The sequence below is a fragment of the Brienomyrus brachyistius genome, unplaced genomic scaffold, assembly GCF_023856365.1.
Source record: "Brienomyrus brachyistius isolate T26 unplaced genomic scaffold, BBRACH_0.4 scaffold276, whole genome shotgun sequence".
Classification (NCBI taxonomy): Eukaryota; Metazoa; Chordata; class Actinopteri; order Osteoglossiformes; family Mormyridae; genus Brienomyrus; species Brienomyrus brachyistius.
In genome coordinates, this window is record NW_026042551.1 from 130,301 (window position 1) to 149,405 (window position 19,105).

Below are 19,105 nucleotides of genomic sequence, written 5' to 3' on the forward strand. Positions count from 1 at the left end.
CACTACTTACAGAGGGCGCTCCAAACTAACCAGAGACAGGCCGATGACCCCCTCCTCAAACTCCCCCACCTCTTTAATCGGTAGCAGAGGCATCATGGGCACATACGTGTCAGGGGGTTCCTCAGCCTTTTTCTCTATGGCGGTGGTGATCAGTCTGACAGCGAGAGCCCGCAGGCAGGGAATACAACAACATCCACAGGTAACGGTTATTGCGAGAAACGTAGCGATTGATATAAGTAGCGAAGCGATTAGTCCCTTCCACTGCCCGAACTTAGAGGCGATCCAGTCCTCCCACACGTGCACGATACCAGACTGCTCATGTAGGGTGTAAGAGAGGGTGCGGAGACCCTCCAGCGCCCTGGTGACAGACCCGTCCGGGGCCGTATTATTGGGGATGAAAGTGCAACAGACGTCCCCAAACATGGCACAAACACCGCCTTTCTCCGCCAGCACCATGTCCAGTGCAAGTCTGTTCTGTACGGCCATCAGGGAGGTCGGGCCCAGCTGTTCCGCTAACCCCTCGACCGCGTCACGTGTCAGGTTGGAGAGACGAAGCACATTGTAATGCACATAATTGATGCGGTCCACGTTCTTGTTTGGGGTTATGGGAAAAACAGCTGAAAAAATCGGGAGGTTTCTCAAATCCGGCCGCGATTTGGTTGGCCAGTTTAAATTCGTCTGGGACACCCCTCGGGACCCCGATGGCATCTATGTATGTCACGGAATTTACAGTCAGGTCGAAATGGTGAGCGCCCCGTTTTGCCCGGCCGGGGGTCCCCTCTACCTTCACCTCTCTAGGTGACCGTTCCCCTATCAGAGTCAGAGGGGCCCCCAGCCTTACCATGGCGCACAATCCCACCCCGCTAAACGACATCCGAACTCGGAGTTTGTCTTGTCCGCAGTACCAGAATAGCCCTGCCCGGGCTACATGCCCGATCTGGCCTGATCCATCCTGTTGGATGCACATGCACCAATCAGTAGGGATGTCACCGACGTGGGGCCCTGTGCCTGTGAAGTTGAAGCAGAGGTACCGGCCCCCAGCCTTCTGGGGTGTGAAGGGCCCTGGTCTGGTTCGGGGATCGATAGGCGGATAGAGGGCGGCCAGAGCATCACACCCCAAAGGATTAACCTCCCTGGTCAGGGCAAGCATACAGCTATATCCCCAAGGGTCTGATAGATGGAATGGGGCAGGTTCAGTAAATAGTTGGGGCCTGGCAGCTGCACAGGCCACGCAGCCCTCCATACGCTGTTCTCTGGCGGTCTGCTCTAACCAGTCTAACCAGATGTTCCTATCCGTATATCCGGTTGCTAGCTCGATAACATCTCGGGGATTCAGCCGGTTATAGTTCACCTGTAACACCCTGGAGTCATTTTTGGGCCGGAAAGGCACAACAGGCAGAACCCTGTCCCTGGGGGTGTCAGGCTGTCGGTCCGGGGGAGGCGGGTCAATGAACTGGATCCAGAGCACCCCAAAAGGGTCTCGCCCTGACTGGTCCACCCCTAGGAGGACATACAGCATGTCGGCCCCATCCGGGCCAGACTGGTAATTCCCCAATGAAAGGGCCAGTGGGTTCAACCCGGAATGCCCGGTGTACCCTTCTCTAGAGAAGGACACGTTCCTCCACCAGTCTGCGTACTGGATAGGTCCGGTGGGTACCCATGGTCCCGTGTACTTGGCCACCTGTTCCCACCAGGCACAAATGGACTCCAAGCTACTCCACCCCTCCTGACACGCCTCATTGAACCTTTGGGAATCGCACAACCATACGTCATACCCCCTGTAGGAGGCATTTTGCCCCCACAGTCAATCACGTCACAAAGGTCAAACAGGAACGTGGTGGGGGTCCCTTTCGTGTATCGCAACAGTAGCCCCCCCCACTTATCCTCGCACCTGGTCGGTGTTCCCCACGGGAGAGCCTGGGCAGTGGAAGAGAGCATGAGCATTAACATCAGCGGGTTAGTAAGGATATATATCCCACACATTACTTGTTTTCCCCCCGCAGTCCCCCTTTTTATCTTGATCATCGTCATCCTGGTCCCGATCTTTCTCTGGTGGATGAGGTGTAGTCGTCTTCTTTCAGTCAGGGGTGGACTACCCTGCTGGTTGCCTCAGGTCAGGGGATTATTCTGCCCCTACTGCTGGGACCTGAGTTACTGCCGGTTCAGCCGAACCGGGTTGCTTTGCGCTGTCGGCGAGGTCCTCCTGGATCTCGGCGAGTGATCTGCTGGGCTCTGCTACCGCTGCGCACTGGCTCCAATGGTACCAGGTTTCACCTTTGCCTTTCAGCCGCACTGCGTGAGACGTCCGTTCCGTGACTTGGAAGGGGCCGGTCCACCTGGGCTCTGACCACTTCCTTTTGATGACCTTCAGAAGGACCCACTCCGCTGTATGTGGCTTGGCTGGCTGGGCCCCTGGTCTCGTTTCCTGAACCTGCTTGGAGAAATCTGTCACCAGCACCTGTAACTCCTCATAATATGCTTTGGCCGTGCTTACCCCTCCTTGTTCAGGTTTCCCCTCGAGTCCTCCGTAGGGCCCTGGGAATTGTCGTCCTGTCTGCAACTCGAACGGAGTGAACCCTGTTCCCCGATTTATGGAGCACCTGATTGACATTAGTGCCAGGGGTAATGCCTCAACCCAATTCAATTTAGTCTGTGCACAGATTTTTGCCAATTTTTGTTTGACCGTCTGGTTCATGCGTTCCACCTTCCCCTGGGACTGAGGATGATACACTGTCCCGAACGCATGTTTAAGTCCCAACGCCCTTTCTGCCTTCTGCAGATCCTCGCTTTTGAAATGTGAACCATTGTCTGACCTCACCCTCTCGGGGAACCCATGCCTGGGTATATAGTGGTTTACTAGGAACTTCACCACCGAGGCCCCGTCTTCTCTCCTAGTGGGCCAGGCTTCTGGCCACCCTGAGAATGCATCCACACACATCAGCACATATCGCATCCCACGCACCGGTATTATCATGTCGGTGTAGTCTAGGACTATTTCCTCTCCAGTCCTATGACATGCTGGAAACTGACCCTTTTCTGGTTTTACCGTGGGTCTTGGGTTGTGCAGCGCACATATCTCACAGCTTCTCACAAACTCCTTTACCATATCCTTCAGGAACGGATGCCACCATGCTCTCAAATTGTGAAGCATCTGTCCTGTCCCCACATGCCCCACACCGTGTGCCTCCTCTATGACCTGTTGCCTAATTCCCATAGGGAGGGCTGGCTTCCCCTCCCTATTACACCACAGGCCCTCTGTTTCTATGCCCCCCTTTTCTGCCCACATGTTCTTCTCCTCTGGGGAGGCTTGCGCCTGCATGACTCGGATCCTGCTTGAGGTCAGCCTGCCCTGTCCCTCCAGTTCCTCTTCTACTGTAACCATCTGCCTGCTTACCTCATACCCCGCTGCCACTTTTGCTTCCGCATCTGCTGCTTGATTGCCTCGTGCTATCACTGTCCCTGACCCCTCATGTCCTTTGCACTTTACCACAGCTATTTTCTCCGGAAGCATCAATGCCTCCGCTAACTCTCTCATATCTGCCTCATGCTTAATCGGTTTGTTTCCTGCCGTTAAGAACCCAGCCCTCAGCCACTGGCTGAGTTCCACATGCACAGCCCCCACCGCATACGCTGAGTCTGAATAGAGGGTGACTGCTTTACCTTCGGCCAATTTTAAAGCTTCTATGACTGCCCTGATCTCCGCTCTCTGGGCCGATTGGGCCCCCTCCAGTCTCTCTGCTTTCAGTGTCCTGAATCCCAGGCCTTCTCTCGCTACCACTGCAAAACCTGCTTGCAAACTTCCACTCTCTGTTCGAAAACAACATCCATCGGTAAACCACTCCTCCGTACCTTCTATCTGTTCGGCTGCTAGGTCCTCCCTGACCTTTTCCTCTTTCCTCACCCTGGCCTCACATTCGTGGGGTGCCCCTCCCCCCATTCGATCAGCCATGTTGATGCCCTCATGGACAAAAGTTAAATGTGGTGCCTCTAAAATTTTGCTGAGCCTCTGCTGTCTTAGAGACGTCATTGTGAACGTTTGTGAGTTCACATAGGCCACCACACTGTGCGTGGTCAGGATGTGTAGGGCATGGCCCATCACAATGTGTGCTGTTTTCTGCACGGCTTTTGCCACTCCTGCCACATGTCTGGTGCATGACGGATGTCGCTGTTCTGTGGTGTCGAGTTTGGTGCTAATATACATCAATACCTTCCTCTCTCCCCCCTTTTTCTGAAACAAGACGGCGTTCACGACGTCTCCAGTTTCAGAAACATCTAAATGAAACGGGAGAGAATAATCAGGTAACGCCAAATCAGCTGCTTGAGCCAACCTCTGCTTGAGAGTGATGAAAGCCTCCTCTGCAGGTTGATCCCACGTCAGAGTGGCGCTGAGGCTCCGCAGGCCATGTGGCCGCACCAGAGCCCTCAGTGGTTGCGTCAGACCTGTGTAATCTGCAATGTAAGTTCGGCTGTATCCGGTCAGTCCCAAAAAGGACAACATGTCCTTCACAATAATTGGTTTAGGGTGACTCAGGATGGCTGACCGATGGGCCGGAGAGAGCCCTGTTCCCTTACCTGACAGGACCCTTCCCAGGAAGGACACCACCGTCCGGCCCACCTGTATCTTATCCTTACTGACCTTAAATCCTTTTTCTGCCAGCCAGAGGAGCACTGACCGCGTTGCCTCGAGTGCCGCCTCCGCTGTCGGGGCCGCGATAAGCAAGTCATCGACGTACTGGACGAGGGTGACCCCATCCGGGAGATGGCAGCCCTGCAACGACTGCTTCAACACCTGGTTGAAAATCCCAGGAGACAGAGCAAATCCCTGTGGGAGTCGCGTGTACCTGAACTGGCATCCCCTGTACGTGAACGAGAATACGTCCCTGCAGTGGGGTGCTAGTGGTACAGAAAAGAAAGCATTAGCCAGATCAATGCAAGTGAACCATGTTTGGGACGGCGTAAGATTGGTGAGAGCGACGTAGGGATTAGGAACCGGAACAGTGGGAGTCAGCAGCAGCTCATTGATAGCGCGCAAGTCGTGCGCCATACGATACTTGCCTGTTCCTGCCTTCTCTACTGGGAGTATAGGAGTATTCCACGAGGTGGACCCTTCTAATACACCCGCCCGTAAGAGACCGGCTACAGTCTCTGCTATCCCTTCCTCTGCAGCTGGTTTGTGTTGATATTGCTTGACCCAGAGGGGTCCAGCACTGGGGTGCAGTAGGAAGTCGACAGGCGTGCAGTCCACCAAACCAACATCAGTGGGGCTGGTGGACCACAGTGAGTCTGGCAGAGAAGCCAGTAGTGCTGCTGCACCGGGATGATCCATCTTTTCCCTACCATGGTCCCTAGACAATTGTTCATGCTGTAACCTGGCTGTGTCTGTCACCTTAGTTTGAATACAGTAGCAACTGCAGGAGGGGGAGTATGAGATTTGAGGGATCTGGGTGAGAACCCAGTCCGTAGCTGAAGTGGCTCTTTTCACCATTGGGCCTAAATCTTTAGCCTGATGCTTAGGATGTAGGGCGAGAGAGACGTGTGGCACCGCCTCCTCTCCCATCCTGTACCAGGGCAGTTGCTCAGGAGACAGGTGGACTGCTGAGGCCACCCCCTCGGGACCTACATAAATGTTTTGGGAAGCAACTTGCCACTCGTGGCCTTCCAGTTGCTCAGAAAATAGGTCCCCATACCATTCTGTGGAATTTCGGTCATAAAACAGTGTCACATGTGGGGGGTCGGGCGGAGGAACGTAGGGTTCCAGGAGGGAGATCCAGGAGCGCCACGCGGAGTACACCGCCAGGATACCCGCCGGGCTAGGCTGCAGGAGGCCCCAGTAGATGTCAGCCACCGGGTGTTGTGACACAGGTTGCATCAGCCACTGCCCGGTGCCGCCTGTCGCTCCGTCACATGGCAGGCGGGTCCCTTCGGGGAGGGTGACAACCAAACCATCAGCATTACACAGAATTGAAGCTCCCAGCTTCACCAGCATGTCCCGCCCCAGAAGGTTCACAGGCACTGCAGCGGAGACCACAAACGGGTGTAGAAAGGTCTGTCCCCCCAACCGCACTCTCACAGGCTTAGTCACTGGCAGTTTCTGCTCCTCCCCGGAGAAGCCCACAACGGTCACTGTAGTGGTGGAAAGATGTTGTTGGTTAGGCATCACATTCAAAGTCGAATATGTGGCCCCTGTGTCCACCAAGAACGGCAGTTCTTTGTCCATGACCTTTAGGGACAGCATGGGGTCTGCCCCCCCTGCGTCCCGGGCCACCCGTGGGCACCGTCACTGGGAGGGGTCTCCCCACTCCCAGTCCTCGGATCCTGTAAGGGTGGGGTACTGCCCTCCTCCGGGAACAGCCTGTGGATTGGGTGCAGTCGCTTGTCCTGCTGGGGGTCCTCCTTGGGCCTGTCCTGCTCCGCACTCCCTGGCCCAATGACCCACAGCCCCACACCGGAAACAAGCTCCCTGCGGTGGCCACCTCTGCGACATACCCCGGCCCCATCCCCAGTTCCCGGCTCCCCGGCCTCGGCCCCCACGGCCTCTTCCCCATTGCTGGGGACCCCAACCCTGATTACTGTAGTTGGGGGTTTGTCCAACCCATGGGCCGAACTGGGGTGGTGGTGCTCCTGCCACCATCTGTCTCCCCTGCCTTTCCTTTTTGTGAGCCTGTGCTTTTTGTCTCGCTTCTCCCACCTGCAGTTTCAACAACTGTGTCTGTAAATCTTTCAGACCTCCTTCCTCTTTTGTGGCCTCGTCCCTCGCTCTCTGAAGATGATGCAACACATGTCTATCCCACACGGGGGACTCAGCGCCTGGGAGGTCAGGATTAGCTAACATAGCTACTTTCACTTGCTCAGGGACACCTTCCAGGACCGCTCGCCGGAACCACTCCTGCTGAACCCCCGCCTGCCCCGGGTGACACCCAGTTCTCCGCGTCCAATCCTCCTTACATTTGTCCAGATATTCTCTGGGGGGTGTTTTAGACTCCCACGAAAATTTTGGCATGCTAGCCCCACTTGGGGCGGGGAACATCTCCCGCATGGCTTCCCCCAAGCCCAGCACTACGTCTGTTAGAGTCACACCATCGCTGCGAGTGAGTGTCCCTGCCATTTCCTCTATTTCCTGCAGAGAATGTTTAGTGAGGCACCTCGCAGCCACTGCTCTGAAATCACCCAAGGCCAACTTTGTTCCCTGCGTCAGCTGGTCTAATTTATCCATCCAGTGACCTCCCCCGTCTGCAGGAGGGGGCATCTTGTCTGCTAGTGCCTGCACGTCTCCTAAGGAGAACGGCTTATATCTCTCTGGGCCCCCTGAAGCCCCCCTTAATAGGGGAAACTGCTTAGACTTCAGGTTAGGTCGCCGCTGTAGTATGCGGGACCTGAGAATCAGTTTCCCTGAGGATTCCCTTCTCTCAGGCTCTACCCCCTCGCCTTGTTCCCCGTCCAAATCAATCAACACTTTCTCATCCTCATCTTCCTCACAATACCCCGACAATTCACCGATAATCTCAACTTCCCCTCTCCTGACCCTTCCCCGGTCTCGGAGAGGGGTGAGGCTGCCCCTATTACCCCGGGCTGCCTCCTCCTTTTGCTCTCTGATCACCCTTTCCTGGAAGGCTTGCTTAGTGCTGCCTTTACCAGGGGTGCCCGTACTTTCTCCCTCGGAATCCCTAGCGGTTTCACAATCTGAGTCTCTTTCCTCCACACTACCGCCATCCCTTCCCAGGAGGTTCCCTTCCCCCTGGGATTGAACCTGGACCGTTCCCCCAGTAACATGTATTACTGGACATATGTGCGCCGGGGGAGCGGTGGGAAATTCCCCACGGCTGGTGTACGCCGGGGGTTGTTTATCACTTTTCCTAGTTCCCGGCCCCTCTGGGACCGGGTCACAGTTATCGTTATCTCCACTTTCCCTATGCAGGTGATCGATCCCTTGCCAGAAAATGGCTAGGCGAGCCCACACTTGCCTCTCCTGCTCCTGTTTCTCTCCCTCTTTTCTCCACTTTCCCCGTTGTAACACCCCTGCTTCTTCTAGCTGACATCCTGCCTCATCTTTCAGGCCTCTATGCTCCTTTTCCTTACGCCACAAAAGAGCTCCTAATGATTGCCTATCCTCTGGTTTGTATCCAGCACTTTTTACTGCAATACCCATACGCTTCCACGCATCTGCCGTCTCTCTCTCTCGGCCCTTTTCCTGTGCTGCTTTACCCACTGCTATTTTTAGCAACTGCATTTGTTCAGACAGAGGCTTCCACCGCCCGCGCACTGGTGGACCCCAGCCTCCGTCATCCAATTCTCTATCAAATTCGTGCTCCATGTTTTACCTTATCCGACCTACGCTTTTCCTGATCTAATAGCCCTTGCGCCTCAGGATGTGGATTCACCCACCCACACTTAGTACACCTTTTCGCTGTCACTGAGTGCCCCACCAATAAACACCACCAAAACATAAACACACACAATTATTAAGCCACGGACAACGGTGAACAGTAAACAGTAAGTAATCAATTGTAAATACAGAGAATAAATGCCTTTATGTACACCTTATCTCACACCAGTTCCCCACCAACCCCCAGTCACCAATTCGCACTAAATACACTTTATTTACACGGGTAGTTTCGAGGATTCTATACCTCCTACAATGATCCTTTTTCGGGAGGATGAACCTGACTCCTCCAGCCAAACGAGCTGCTTGGGGGTCCTATATCCCCGGGCTGCTCAGGCCCAGCTGTCCTACTACCTGCCAGCAGTAGGTGGGGTGCCAATCCACGGACGGGTCCCAGACCCTTGCCAATAGGTTCTGTGCGGGGTCCCTGACCCACCGTCACATCTGAGAGCCCTCTGTTTTACAGGGTCCCTGACCCCCTGCGAAGGCTCCTAGGTCCCAGACCTTCTATCACAGCGCTTTCCTCACGGGTCCCAGACCCTTCAACAACAATACTATTCTCAAGGGTCCCAGACCCTTCAGAGCTACACCCCCAACAAACCCTTGCCCCAATATTTGTTGACAGATCCTGAGACACTTCCAGCCACTTTTTAGGAATAGCCAATATGCAGAGTTTGATATAACAGGCTCTGCCTACCTTTTTCCCTGGGCGCCCGTGGCTGTCCGCGTCCACAAGACCTCGTCTCTGGTTCCAATTAGCACAACCTCCTCCTCATCCCGGACGAGCCCCCAAATTGTTGGAGTTAGACTCCACCGAGTCCGTTGATGAGGGAAGGATGCAGTCTGAGGCGAAGGTTGGTTGCAAGTCAGCTCTCTTTAATGACGTCACAGATTTAAATCCGGGAGCACACTTAGATGCACAAAACAGTACATACCAAGAGTAGCTCAATATCTTTTGTCAGGGTCTGGTTTTTATAACCCAAACAGGGCGTTTGCCGTTCTTGTTGTTGACTCTCCAGTTAGCGTAACATGCAACTATTGTTTTGTAACTGCTAGTGTTAGTCCCCACACCCGTTCCCTTTTATCTTATCTTATTATGTTGCAATTAAGCAGCGTCAGCGACCCCCTCCCTTGTTATGTCCCCGCATGTCAAGCGTAAGCTTAATGTCACCGCGACCCTGTCAATGTACCTTCTGCTTTTCTAAATTTACTTGCACTTCGAGGAGGGCCGGAGCCCCCCTTTTCGTCCTGCCTATGTTCCAGTTCCAGTTAGTTCCCCATTCTCAGTGTGACAAAGGTTAGCACGCGGCCTAGCCCCCCTTCACTAGCCAGCAGCGTTGTGCAGGTTACTGGAAATTACTAGTTATCAATTACTGCATATAAAAGTACTTATAACGAGGGTGGGACTGGGCCATGAGTCTGCGAGGAGTTTCGACGTGTGGTGGGTGCGGCAAGGGGCAGCATCAGCGCATGCTCCCCCAGCTTGACCTAACCTGTATATATATATATATATGTATATATATAGCCTGATAAAGGAAGATAAGAGTGGGCTAAAGGTTGCATATTGATCACTTTAACATCGCGCCAACATCGGGGGAATATGGAAACAAATGATCGGTGGCGATGTTTCTGCAACACAGAGATGTTTGCTGATGGGTTTTCAAGCATCGCGGAGATATAGTGCCAATGCATGTGTGCTCTCTGGCTAGTTATATTATTTCAGCGTTGCAGCCATGACAGTGCCAGACAATACAACCGTCTAATTGTATCTGTCAGCGTACCTACAATATCACACATTCATCACGCCACGGTGAGGTCGGATGGCGTTACATCATAAACGGGAAATTAAGGGAACATGCTGCCTTTATCCATTAATATTTTCACGCAAGACAAAGGTAAAGAGTGCATTTAAATTTCAGCACCTTCCGTGTTTTTTAATGGCAATTAGTTACATTACTCCTTACAGACAAGAGTAGTGGGATTATAGTAACGCCTTACTACCAACACTGCTAGGCTTGCTAATGCTAACGTTAGCAGTACAGCCTTATGCTACTTCCTCTCGCAAGATAAGATAGCGTTACTGTCACTGTGCAAATACAATGAGATGTCTTTGGAGCAAGGCTGTCGACGCCATGTTAAGGATAAAAGTACAAGTAAAATACAATATAAAATCAAAGAAACATACACCAACAGTAAAGAAGAACAAGGATGCGTAAAATACTGGTACCGGAAGCAAATAAACCAATAAAACACAGTCAGAGGAACACTGGAGAGTTCGGAGCAGCTGCGAATGTGCCGCCATCATTGTTCAGAATTCTTCACTTTGCGTTGCTACAGTGGAAGAGTGAAATGGCTGAAGATGGATTACAGAATTTTCCAAGTGTGCTAAACATTCAGTTGTAAATAAAAACCAGTGTGAGATAAGAACGTCTCCTCGCCATTTCCTTCTATTCTGATTGAATGGGTCGCTTAACGATCGCTGTGAATTCTGGGAGTCTGTGGAACGTCACGTCTGCAGCTCTCGCGTTACTTGCTGCCAGGAAGGAATTCTATTTAAATACTTCAATACATTTTATTTATAACATTTTCTGTTTTTAGGCGTGTCTTCTAAATTTACGGTGCTTCTATTATCTTTCCGCGCTTTTGTCAATATATATCGTGTGTCTGGTCATTTGATTAAAGTGCTTGAAGACTTTGCCACGCGCTGACACTAATCGACCACCATATCTTAGCAACCGCATCATAACAATTCTAATTCCGTTTCGAGTTTTGATTCAAACATTCAAAGCAGCTCAGATTTGCACTTTCCCAGCAAAAGACAAGACGCGAAAGATGTCTGCCTTCATCTACCTGCGGAGAATCGACTGGCTCCTGCCAAATGACGCCGTCAGTGTCCGGATTGCTCCGGAAGACATCCCCGGTTCAGTCAGCCATGGTAAGAACGGCAAAATGATGCCTAGAATATCTCAGCACTCGAAGAATGAAAGTCAGAACAGGCTTGGCTGGTCTTGTTGAATCTTGCAGTCTGTGATAACTATCTTATTTTGGAACTACGTGTCTTAGGATACTAAATAATAAAATGGTTCACCTTTAGCCCAACGGTGATTTGTTACCATGAAGCAGTAAAAATACGGGGCTCTTTTCAGCATGTCTGCTGTACTGCACAATGAAATCCGTAAAATCTGTGGCTGTGATGTGTTTGAACATAACAGGAAAGCGACGTCAAATGGTAAGGTAACAGGTGAACATGTCCCACATTGGCAAAAGCCAGCCAACGGGAGTAACCCCCCTCCTTCTGGGGGTGTGCCTAAATTCTCGTCTGAACGCGCTCATTTATTCACTTGCAGGGTGTTGCCATGAGATGGCGCTTTCTTTACAAAAACACATTTTAGTTGTGGTCACAAGTTCATACACAAGTACAACAAGTATCAACGAGAATCTTTTGGTAGCCATTAGTTCCAGTTAGTTCCCCATTCTCAGTGTGACAGAGGTTAGCACGCGGCCTAGCCCCCCTTCAATTCCCCCTTTTGATCTCTACTAAGAGATCATTACTGGTTTTAATGATTGGATGGCTTTGTGCGAAATTTTGCGGTATCCCCCTTTTGATCTCCGCAAGGAGATCACCTATCAAGGAGGACACTCTAAACAGGCAATGGTACCTCCACCGGCCCTCCTTCCTCTGCGGTCGCAAGGAGGGGCACTGTTAACATGTACGTGTGGGAGTCCCTGTCCTTGTTCCCTATAGTGGATGTGATCAGCCGAATTGCAAGAGCACACAGGCAGGGAATACAACAACAGCCACAAGTGACCAGTGCATGTAGCACTCGATATTAGTATCAAAGCAATTAGCCCCTTACACTGCCCAAACTTGGAGGCTATCCAGTCGTCCCAAAGGTTCCCTATGCCAGACTGCTCATGTAGGGTGTAAGAGAGGGTGTGGAGACCTTCTAGCGCCTTGGTGACAGAACCGTACATTTTCACCATCGGCATGTTAGTCACGTTATACGTCATACACATTACTTGTTTTCCCCCCGCAGTCCCCCTTTTTATCTTGATCATCGTCATCCTGGTCCCGATCTTTCTCTGGTGGATGAGGTGTAGTCGTCTTCTTTCAGTCAGGGGTGGACTACCCTGCTGGTTGCCTCAGGTCAGGGGATTATTCTGCCCCTACTGCTGGGACCTGAGTTACTGCCGGTTCAGCCGAACCGGGTTGCTTTGCGCTGTCGGCGAGGTCCTCCTGGATCTCGGCGAGTGATCTGCTGGGCTCTGCTACCGCTGCGCACTGGCTCCAATGGTACCAGGTTTCACCTTTGCCTTTCAGCCGCACTACGTGAGACGTCCGTTCCGTGACTTGGAAGGGGCCGGTCCACCTGGGCTCTGACCACTTCCTTTTGATGACCTTCAGAAGGACCCACTCCGCTGTATGTGGCTTGGCTGGCTGGGCCCCTGGTCTCGTTTCCTGGACCTGCTTGGAGAAATCTTTCACCAGCACTTGTAACTCCTCATAATATGCTTTGGCCGTGCTTACCCCTCCTTGTTCTGGTTTCCCCTCGAGTCCTCCGTAGGGCCCTGGGAATTGTCGTCCTGTCTGCAACTCGAACGGAGTGAACCCTGTTCCCCGCTTTATGAAGCACCTGATTGACATTAGTGCCAGGGGTAATGCCTCAACCCAATTCAATTTAGTCTGTGCACAGATTTTTGCCAATTTTTGTTTGACCGTCTGGTTCATGCGTTCCACCTTCCCCTGGGACTGAGGATGATACACTGTCCCGAACGCATGTTTAAGTCCCAACGCCCTTTCTGCCTTCTGCAGATCCTCGCTTTTGAAATGTGAACCATTGTCTGACCTCACCCTCTCGGGGAACCCATGCTTGGGTATATAGTGGTTTACTAGGAACTTCACCACCGAGGCCCCGTCTTCTCTCCTAGTGGGCCAGGCTTCTGGCCACCCTGAGAATGCATCCACACACATCAGCACATATCGCATCCCACGCACCGGTATTATCATGTCGGTGTAGTCTAGGACTATTTCCTCTCCAGTCCTATGACATGCTGGAAGCTGACCCTTTTCTGGTTTTACCGTGGGTCTTGGGTTGTGCAGCGCACAGATCTCACAGCTTCTCACAAACTCCTTTACCATATCCTTCAGGAACGGATGCCACCATGCTCTCAAATTGTGAAGCATCTGTCCTGTCCCCACATGCCCCACACCGTGTGCCTCCTCTATGACCTGTTGCCTAATTCCCATAGGGAGGGCTGGCTTCCCCTCCCTATTACACCACAGGCCCTCTGTTTCTATGCCCCCCTTTTCTGCCCACATGTTCTTCTCCTCTGGGGAGGCTTGGGCCTGCATGACTCGGATCCTGCTTGAGGTCAGCCTGCCCTGTCCCTCCAGTTCCTCTTCTACTGTAACCATCTGTCTGCTTACCTCATACCCCGCTGCCACTTTTGCTTCCGCATCTGCAGCTTGATTGCCTTGTGCTATCACTGTCCCTGACCCCTCATGTCCTTTGCATTTTTACTACAGCAATTTCTCCGGAAGCATCAATGCCTCTGCTAACTCTCTCATATCTGCCTCATGCTTAATCGGTTTGTTTCCTGCCGTTAAGAACCCAGCCCTCAGCCACTGGCTGAGTTCCACATGCACAGCCCCCACCGCATACGCTGAGTCTGAATAGAGGGTGACTGCTTTACCTTCGGCCAATTTTAAAGCTTCAATGACTGCCCTGATCTCCGATTGGGCCCCCTCCAGTCTCTCTGCTTTCAGTGTCCTGAATCCCAGGCCTTCTCTCGCTACCACTGCAAACCCTGCTTGCAAACTTCCACTCTCTGTTCGAAAACAACATCCATCAGTAAACCACTCCTCCGTACCTTCTATCTGTTCGGCTGCTAGGTCCTCCCTGACCTTTTCCTCTTTCCTAACCCTGGCCTCACATTCGTGGGGTGCCCCTCCCCCCATTCGATCAGCCATGTTGATGCCCTCATGGACAAAAGTTAAATGTGGCGCCTCTAAAATTTTGCTGAGCCTCTGCTGTCTTAGAGACGTCATTGTGAACGTTTGTGAGTTCACATAGGCCACCACACTGTGCGTGGTCAGGATGTGCAGGGCATGGCCCATCACAATGTGTGCTGTTTTCTGCACGGCTTTTGCCACTCCTGCCACATGTCTGGTGCATGACGGATGTCGCTGTTCTGTGGTGTCGAGTTTGGTGCTAATATACATCAATACCTTCCTCTCTCCCCCCTTTTTCTGAAACAAGACGGCGTTCACGACGTCTCCAGTTTCAGAAACATCTAAATGAAACGGGAGAGAATAATCAGGTAACGCCAAATCAGCTGCTTGGGCCAACCTCTGCTTGAGAGTGATGAAAGCCTCCTCTGCAGGTTGATCCCACGTCAGAGTGGCGCTGAGGCTCCGCAGGCCATGTGGCCGCACCAGAGCCCTCAGTGGTTGCGTCAGACCCGTGTAATCTGCAATGTAAGTTCGGCTGTATCCGGTCAGTCCCAAAAAGGACAACATGTCCTTCACAATAATTGGTTTAGGGTGACTCAGGATGGCTGACCGATGGGCCGGAGAGAGCCCTGTTCCCTTACCTGACAGGACCCTCCCCAGGAAGGACACCACCGTCCGGGCCACCTGTATCTTATCCTTACTGACCTTAAATCCTTTTTCTGCCAGCCAGAGGAGCACTGACCGCGTTGCCTCGAGTGCCGCCTCCGCTGTCGGGGCCGCGATAAGCAAGTCATCGACGTACTGGACGAGGGTGACCCCATCCGGGAGATGGCAGCCCTGCAACGACTGCTTCAACACCTGGTTGAAAATCCCAGGAGACAGAGCAAATCCCTGTGGGAGTCGCGTGTACCTGAACTGGCATCCCCTGTACGTGAACGAGAATACGTCCCTGCAGTGGGGTGCTAGTGGTAAAGAAAAGAAAGCATTAGCCAGATCAATGCAAGTGAACCATGTTTGGGACGGCGTAAGATTGGTGAGAGCGACGTAGGGATTAGGAACCGGAACAGTGGGAGTCAGCAGCAGCTCATTGATAGCGCGCAAGTCGTGCGCCATACGATACTTGCCTGTTCCTGCCTTCTCTACTGGGAGTATAGGAGTATTCCACTGAGAGGTGGACCCTTCTAATACACCCGCCCGTAAGAGACCGGCTACAGTCTCTGCTATCCCTTCCTCTGCAGCTGGTTTGTGTTGATATTGCTTGACCCAGAGGGGTCCAGCACTGGGGTGCAGTAGGAAGTCGACGGGCGTGCAGTCCACCAAACCAACATCAGTGGGGCTGGTGGACCACAGTGAGTTTGGCAGAGAAGCCAGTAGTGCTGCTGCACCGGGATGATCCATCTTTTCCCTACCATGGTCCCTAGACAATTGTTCATGCTGTAACCTGGCTGTGTCTGTCACCTTAGTTTGAATACAGTAGGAACTGCAGGAGGGGGAGTACGAGATTTGAGGGATCTGAGTGAGAACCCAGTCCGTAGCTGAAGTGGCTCTTTTCACTATTGGGCCTAAATCTTTAGCCTGATGCTTAGGATGTAGGGCGAGAGAGACGTGTGGCACCGCCTCCTCTCCCATCCTGTACCAGGGCAGTTGCTCAGGAGACAGGTGGACTGCTGAGGCCACCCCCTCGGGACCTACATAAATGTTTTGGGAAGCAACTTGCCACTCGTGGCCTTCCAGTTGCTCAGAAAACAGGTCCCCATACCATTCTGTGGAATTTCGGTCAGAAAACAGTGTCACATGTGGGGGGTCGGGCGGAGGAACGTAGGGTTCCAGGAGGGAGATCCAGGAGCGCCACGCGGAGTACACCGCCAGGATACCCGCCGGGCTAGGCTGCAGGAGGCCCCAGTAGATGTCAGCCACCGGATGTTGTGACACAGGTTGCATCAGCCACTGCCCGGTGCCGCCTGTCGCTCCGTCACATGGCAGGCGGGTCCCTTCGGGGAGGGTGACAACCAAACCCTCAGCATTACACAGAATTGAAGCCCCCAGCTTCACCAGCATGTCCTGCCCCAGAAGGTTCACAGGCACTGCAGCGGAGACCACAAACGGGTGTAGAAAGGTCTGTCCCCCCAACCGCACTCTCACAGGCTTAGTCACTGGCAGTTTCTGCTCCTCCCCGGAGAAGCCCACAACGGTCACTGTAGTGGTGGAAAGATGTTGTTGGTTAGGCATCACATTCAAAGTCGAATATGTGGCCCCTGTGTCCACCAAGAACGGCAGTTCTTTGTCCATGACCTTTAGGGACAGCATGGGGTCTGCCCCCCCTGCGTCCCGGGCCACCCGTGGGCACCGTCACTGGGAGGGGTCTCCCCACTCCCAGTCCTTGGATCCTGTAAGGGTGGGGTACTGCCCTCCTCCGGGAACAGCCTGTGGATTGGGTGCAGTCGCTTGTCCTGCTGGGGGTCCTCCTTGGGCCTGTCCTGCTCCGCACTCCCTGGCCCAATGACCCACAGCCCCACACCGGAAACAAGCTCCCTGCGGTGGCCACCTCTGCGACATACCCCGGCCCCATCCCCAGTTCCCGGCTCCCCGGCCTCGGCCCCCACGGCCTCTTCCCCATTGCTGGGGACCCCAACCCTGATTACTGTAGTTGGGGGTTTGTCCAACCCATGGGCCGAACTGGGGTGGTGGTGCTCCTGCCACCATCTGTCTCCCCTGCCCTTTCTTTTTGTAAGTCTGTGCTTTTTGTCTCGCTTCTCCCACCTGCAGTTTCAACAACTGTGTCTGTAAATCTTTCAGACCTCCTTCCTCTTTTGTGGCCTCGTCCCTCGCTCTCTGAAGATGATGCAACACATGTCTATCCCACACGGGGGACTCAGCGCCTGGGAGGTCAGGATTAGCTAACATAGCTGCTTTCACTTGCTCAGGGACACCTTCCAGGACCGCTCGCCGGAACCACTCCTGCTGAACCCCCGCCTGCCCCGGGTGACACCCAGTTCTCCGCGTCCAATCCTCCTTACATTTGTCCAGATATTCTCTGGGGGGTGTTTTAGACTCCCACGAAAATTTTGGCATGCTAGCCCCACTTGGGGCGGGGAACATCTCCCGCATGGCTTCCCCCAAGCCCAGCACTACGTCACACTGTCACCGCGAGTGAGTGTCCCTGCCATTTCCTCTATTTCCTGCAGAGAATGTTTAGTGAGGCACCTCGCAGCCACTGCTCTGAAATCACCCAAGGCCAACTTTGTTCCCTGCGTCAGCTGGTCTAATTTATCCATCCAGTGACCTCCCCCGTCTGCAGGAGGGGGCATCTTGTCTGCTAGTGCCTGCACGTCTCCTAAGGAGAACGGCTTGTATCTCTCTGGGCCCCCTGAAGCCCCCTTAATAGGGGAAACTGCTTAGACTTCAGGCTAGGTCGCCGCTGTAGTATGCGGGACCTGAGGATTCCCTTCTCTCAGGCTCTACCCCCTCGCCTTGTTCCCCGTCCAAATCAATCAACACTTTCTCATCCTCATCTTCCTCACAATACCCCGACAATTCACCGATACTCTCAACTTCCCCTCTCCTAACCCGTCCCCGGTCTCGGAGAGGGGTGAGGCTGCCCCTATTACCCCGGGCTGCCTCCTCCTTTTGCTCTCTGATCACCCTTTCCTGGAAGGCTTGCTTAGTGCTGCCTTTACCAGGGGTGCCCGTACTTTCTCCCTCGGAATCCCTAGCGGTTTCACAATCCGAGTCTCTTTCCTCCACACTACCGCCATCCCTTCCCAGGAGGTTCCCTTCCCCCTGGGTTTGAACCTGAACCGTTCCCCTGTAACATGTATTACTGGACATATGTGCGCCGGGGGAGCGGTGGGAAATCCCCCACGGCTGGTGTACGCCGGGGGTTGTTTGTCACTTTTCCTAGTTCCCTGCCCCTCTGGGACTGGGTCACAGTTATCGTTATCTCCACTTTCCCTATGCAGGTGATCGATCCCTTGCCAGAAAATGGCTAGGTGAGCCCACACTTGCCTCTCCTACTCCTGTTTCTCTCCCTCTTTTCTCCACTTTCCCTGTTGTAACCCCCTTGCTTTCTCTAGCTCACGTCCTGCCTCATCTTTCAGGCCTCTATGCTCCCTTTCCTTACGCCATAAAAGTGCTCCTAATGATTGCCTCTCCTCTGGTTTGTATCCAGCACTTTTCACTGCAATACCCATACGCTTCCACGCATCTGCCGTCTCTCTCTCTCGGCCCTTTTCCTGTGCTGCTTTACCCACTGCTATTTTTAGCAACTGCATTTGTTCAGACAGAGGCTTCCACCGCCCGCGCACTGGTGGACCCCAGCCTCCGTCATCCAATTCTCTATCAAATTCGTGCTCCATGTTTTACCTTATCCGACCTACGCTTTTCCTGATCTAATATCCCTTGCGCCTCAGGATGTGGATTCACCCCCCCACACTTAGTACACCTTTTCGCTGTCACTGAGTGCCCCACCAATAAACACCACCAAAACATAAACACACACACAATTATCAAGCCACGGACAACAGTAAACAGTAAGTAATCAATTGTAAATGCAAAGAATAAATGGCTCTATGTACACCTTATCTCACACCAGTTCCCCACCAACCCCCAGTCACCAACTCGCACTAAATACACTTTATTTACACGGGTAGTTTCGAGGATTCTATACCTCCTACAATGATCCTTTTTCGGGAGGATGAACCTGACTCCTCCAGCCAAACGAGCTGCTTGGGGGTCCTATATCCCCGGGCTGCTCAGGCCCAGCTGTCCTACTA

General features: G+C 53.1%; 3 protein-coding genes across 3 annotated transcripts; all 3 read right to left on the reverse strand.

Annotated features, from left to right (window-relative positions):
- Positions 1–1,716: 1,716 nt before the first annotated feature.
- LOC125728387 (uncharacterized) lies at positions 1,717–6,239 on the reverse strand. Its single transcript, XM_049005384.1, has one exon. The coding sequence runs from the start codon at positions 6,233–6,235 to the stop codon at positions 2,123–2,125; it is 4,113 nt and encodes a 1,370-aa protein (XP_048861341.1). The 5' UTR covers positions 6,236–6,239; the 3' UTR covers positions 1,717–2,122.
- A 38-nt stretch (positions 6,240–6,277) lies between these two features.
- LOC125728388 (uncharacterized) lies at positions 6,278–7,246 on the reverse strand. The gene has a single exon (XM_049005385.1). It carries the CDS (start codon positions 7,244–7,246, stop codon positions 6,278–6,280), a length of 969 nt encoding a protein of 322 aa, XP_048861342.1.
- A 4,643-nt stretch (positions 7,247–11,889) lies between these two features.
- Positions 11,890–17,742, reverse strand: LOC125728389 (uncharacterized). Its single transcript, XM_049005386.1, is given in 1 exon segment — positions 11,890–17,742. A coding segment is annotated over 1 exon segment (4,104 nt). The 5' UTR covers positions 16,641–17,742; the 3' UTR covers positions 11,890–12,536.
- Positions 17,743–19,105: the final 1,363 nt, after the last annotated feature.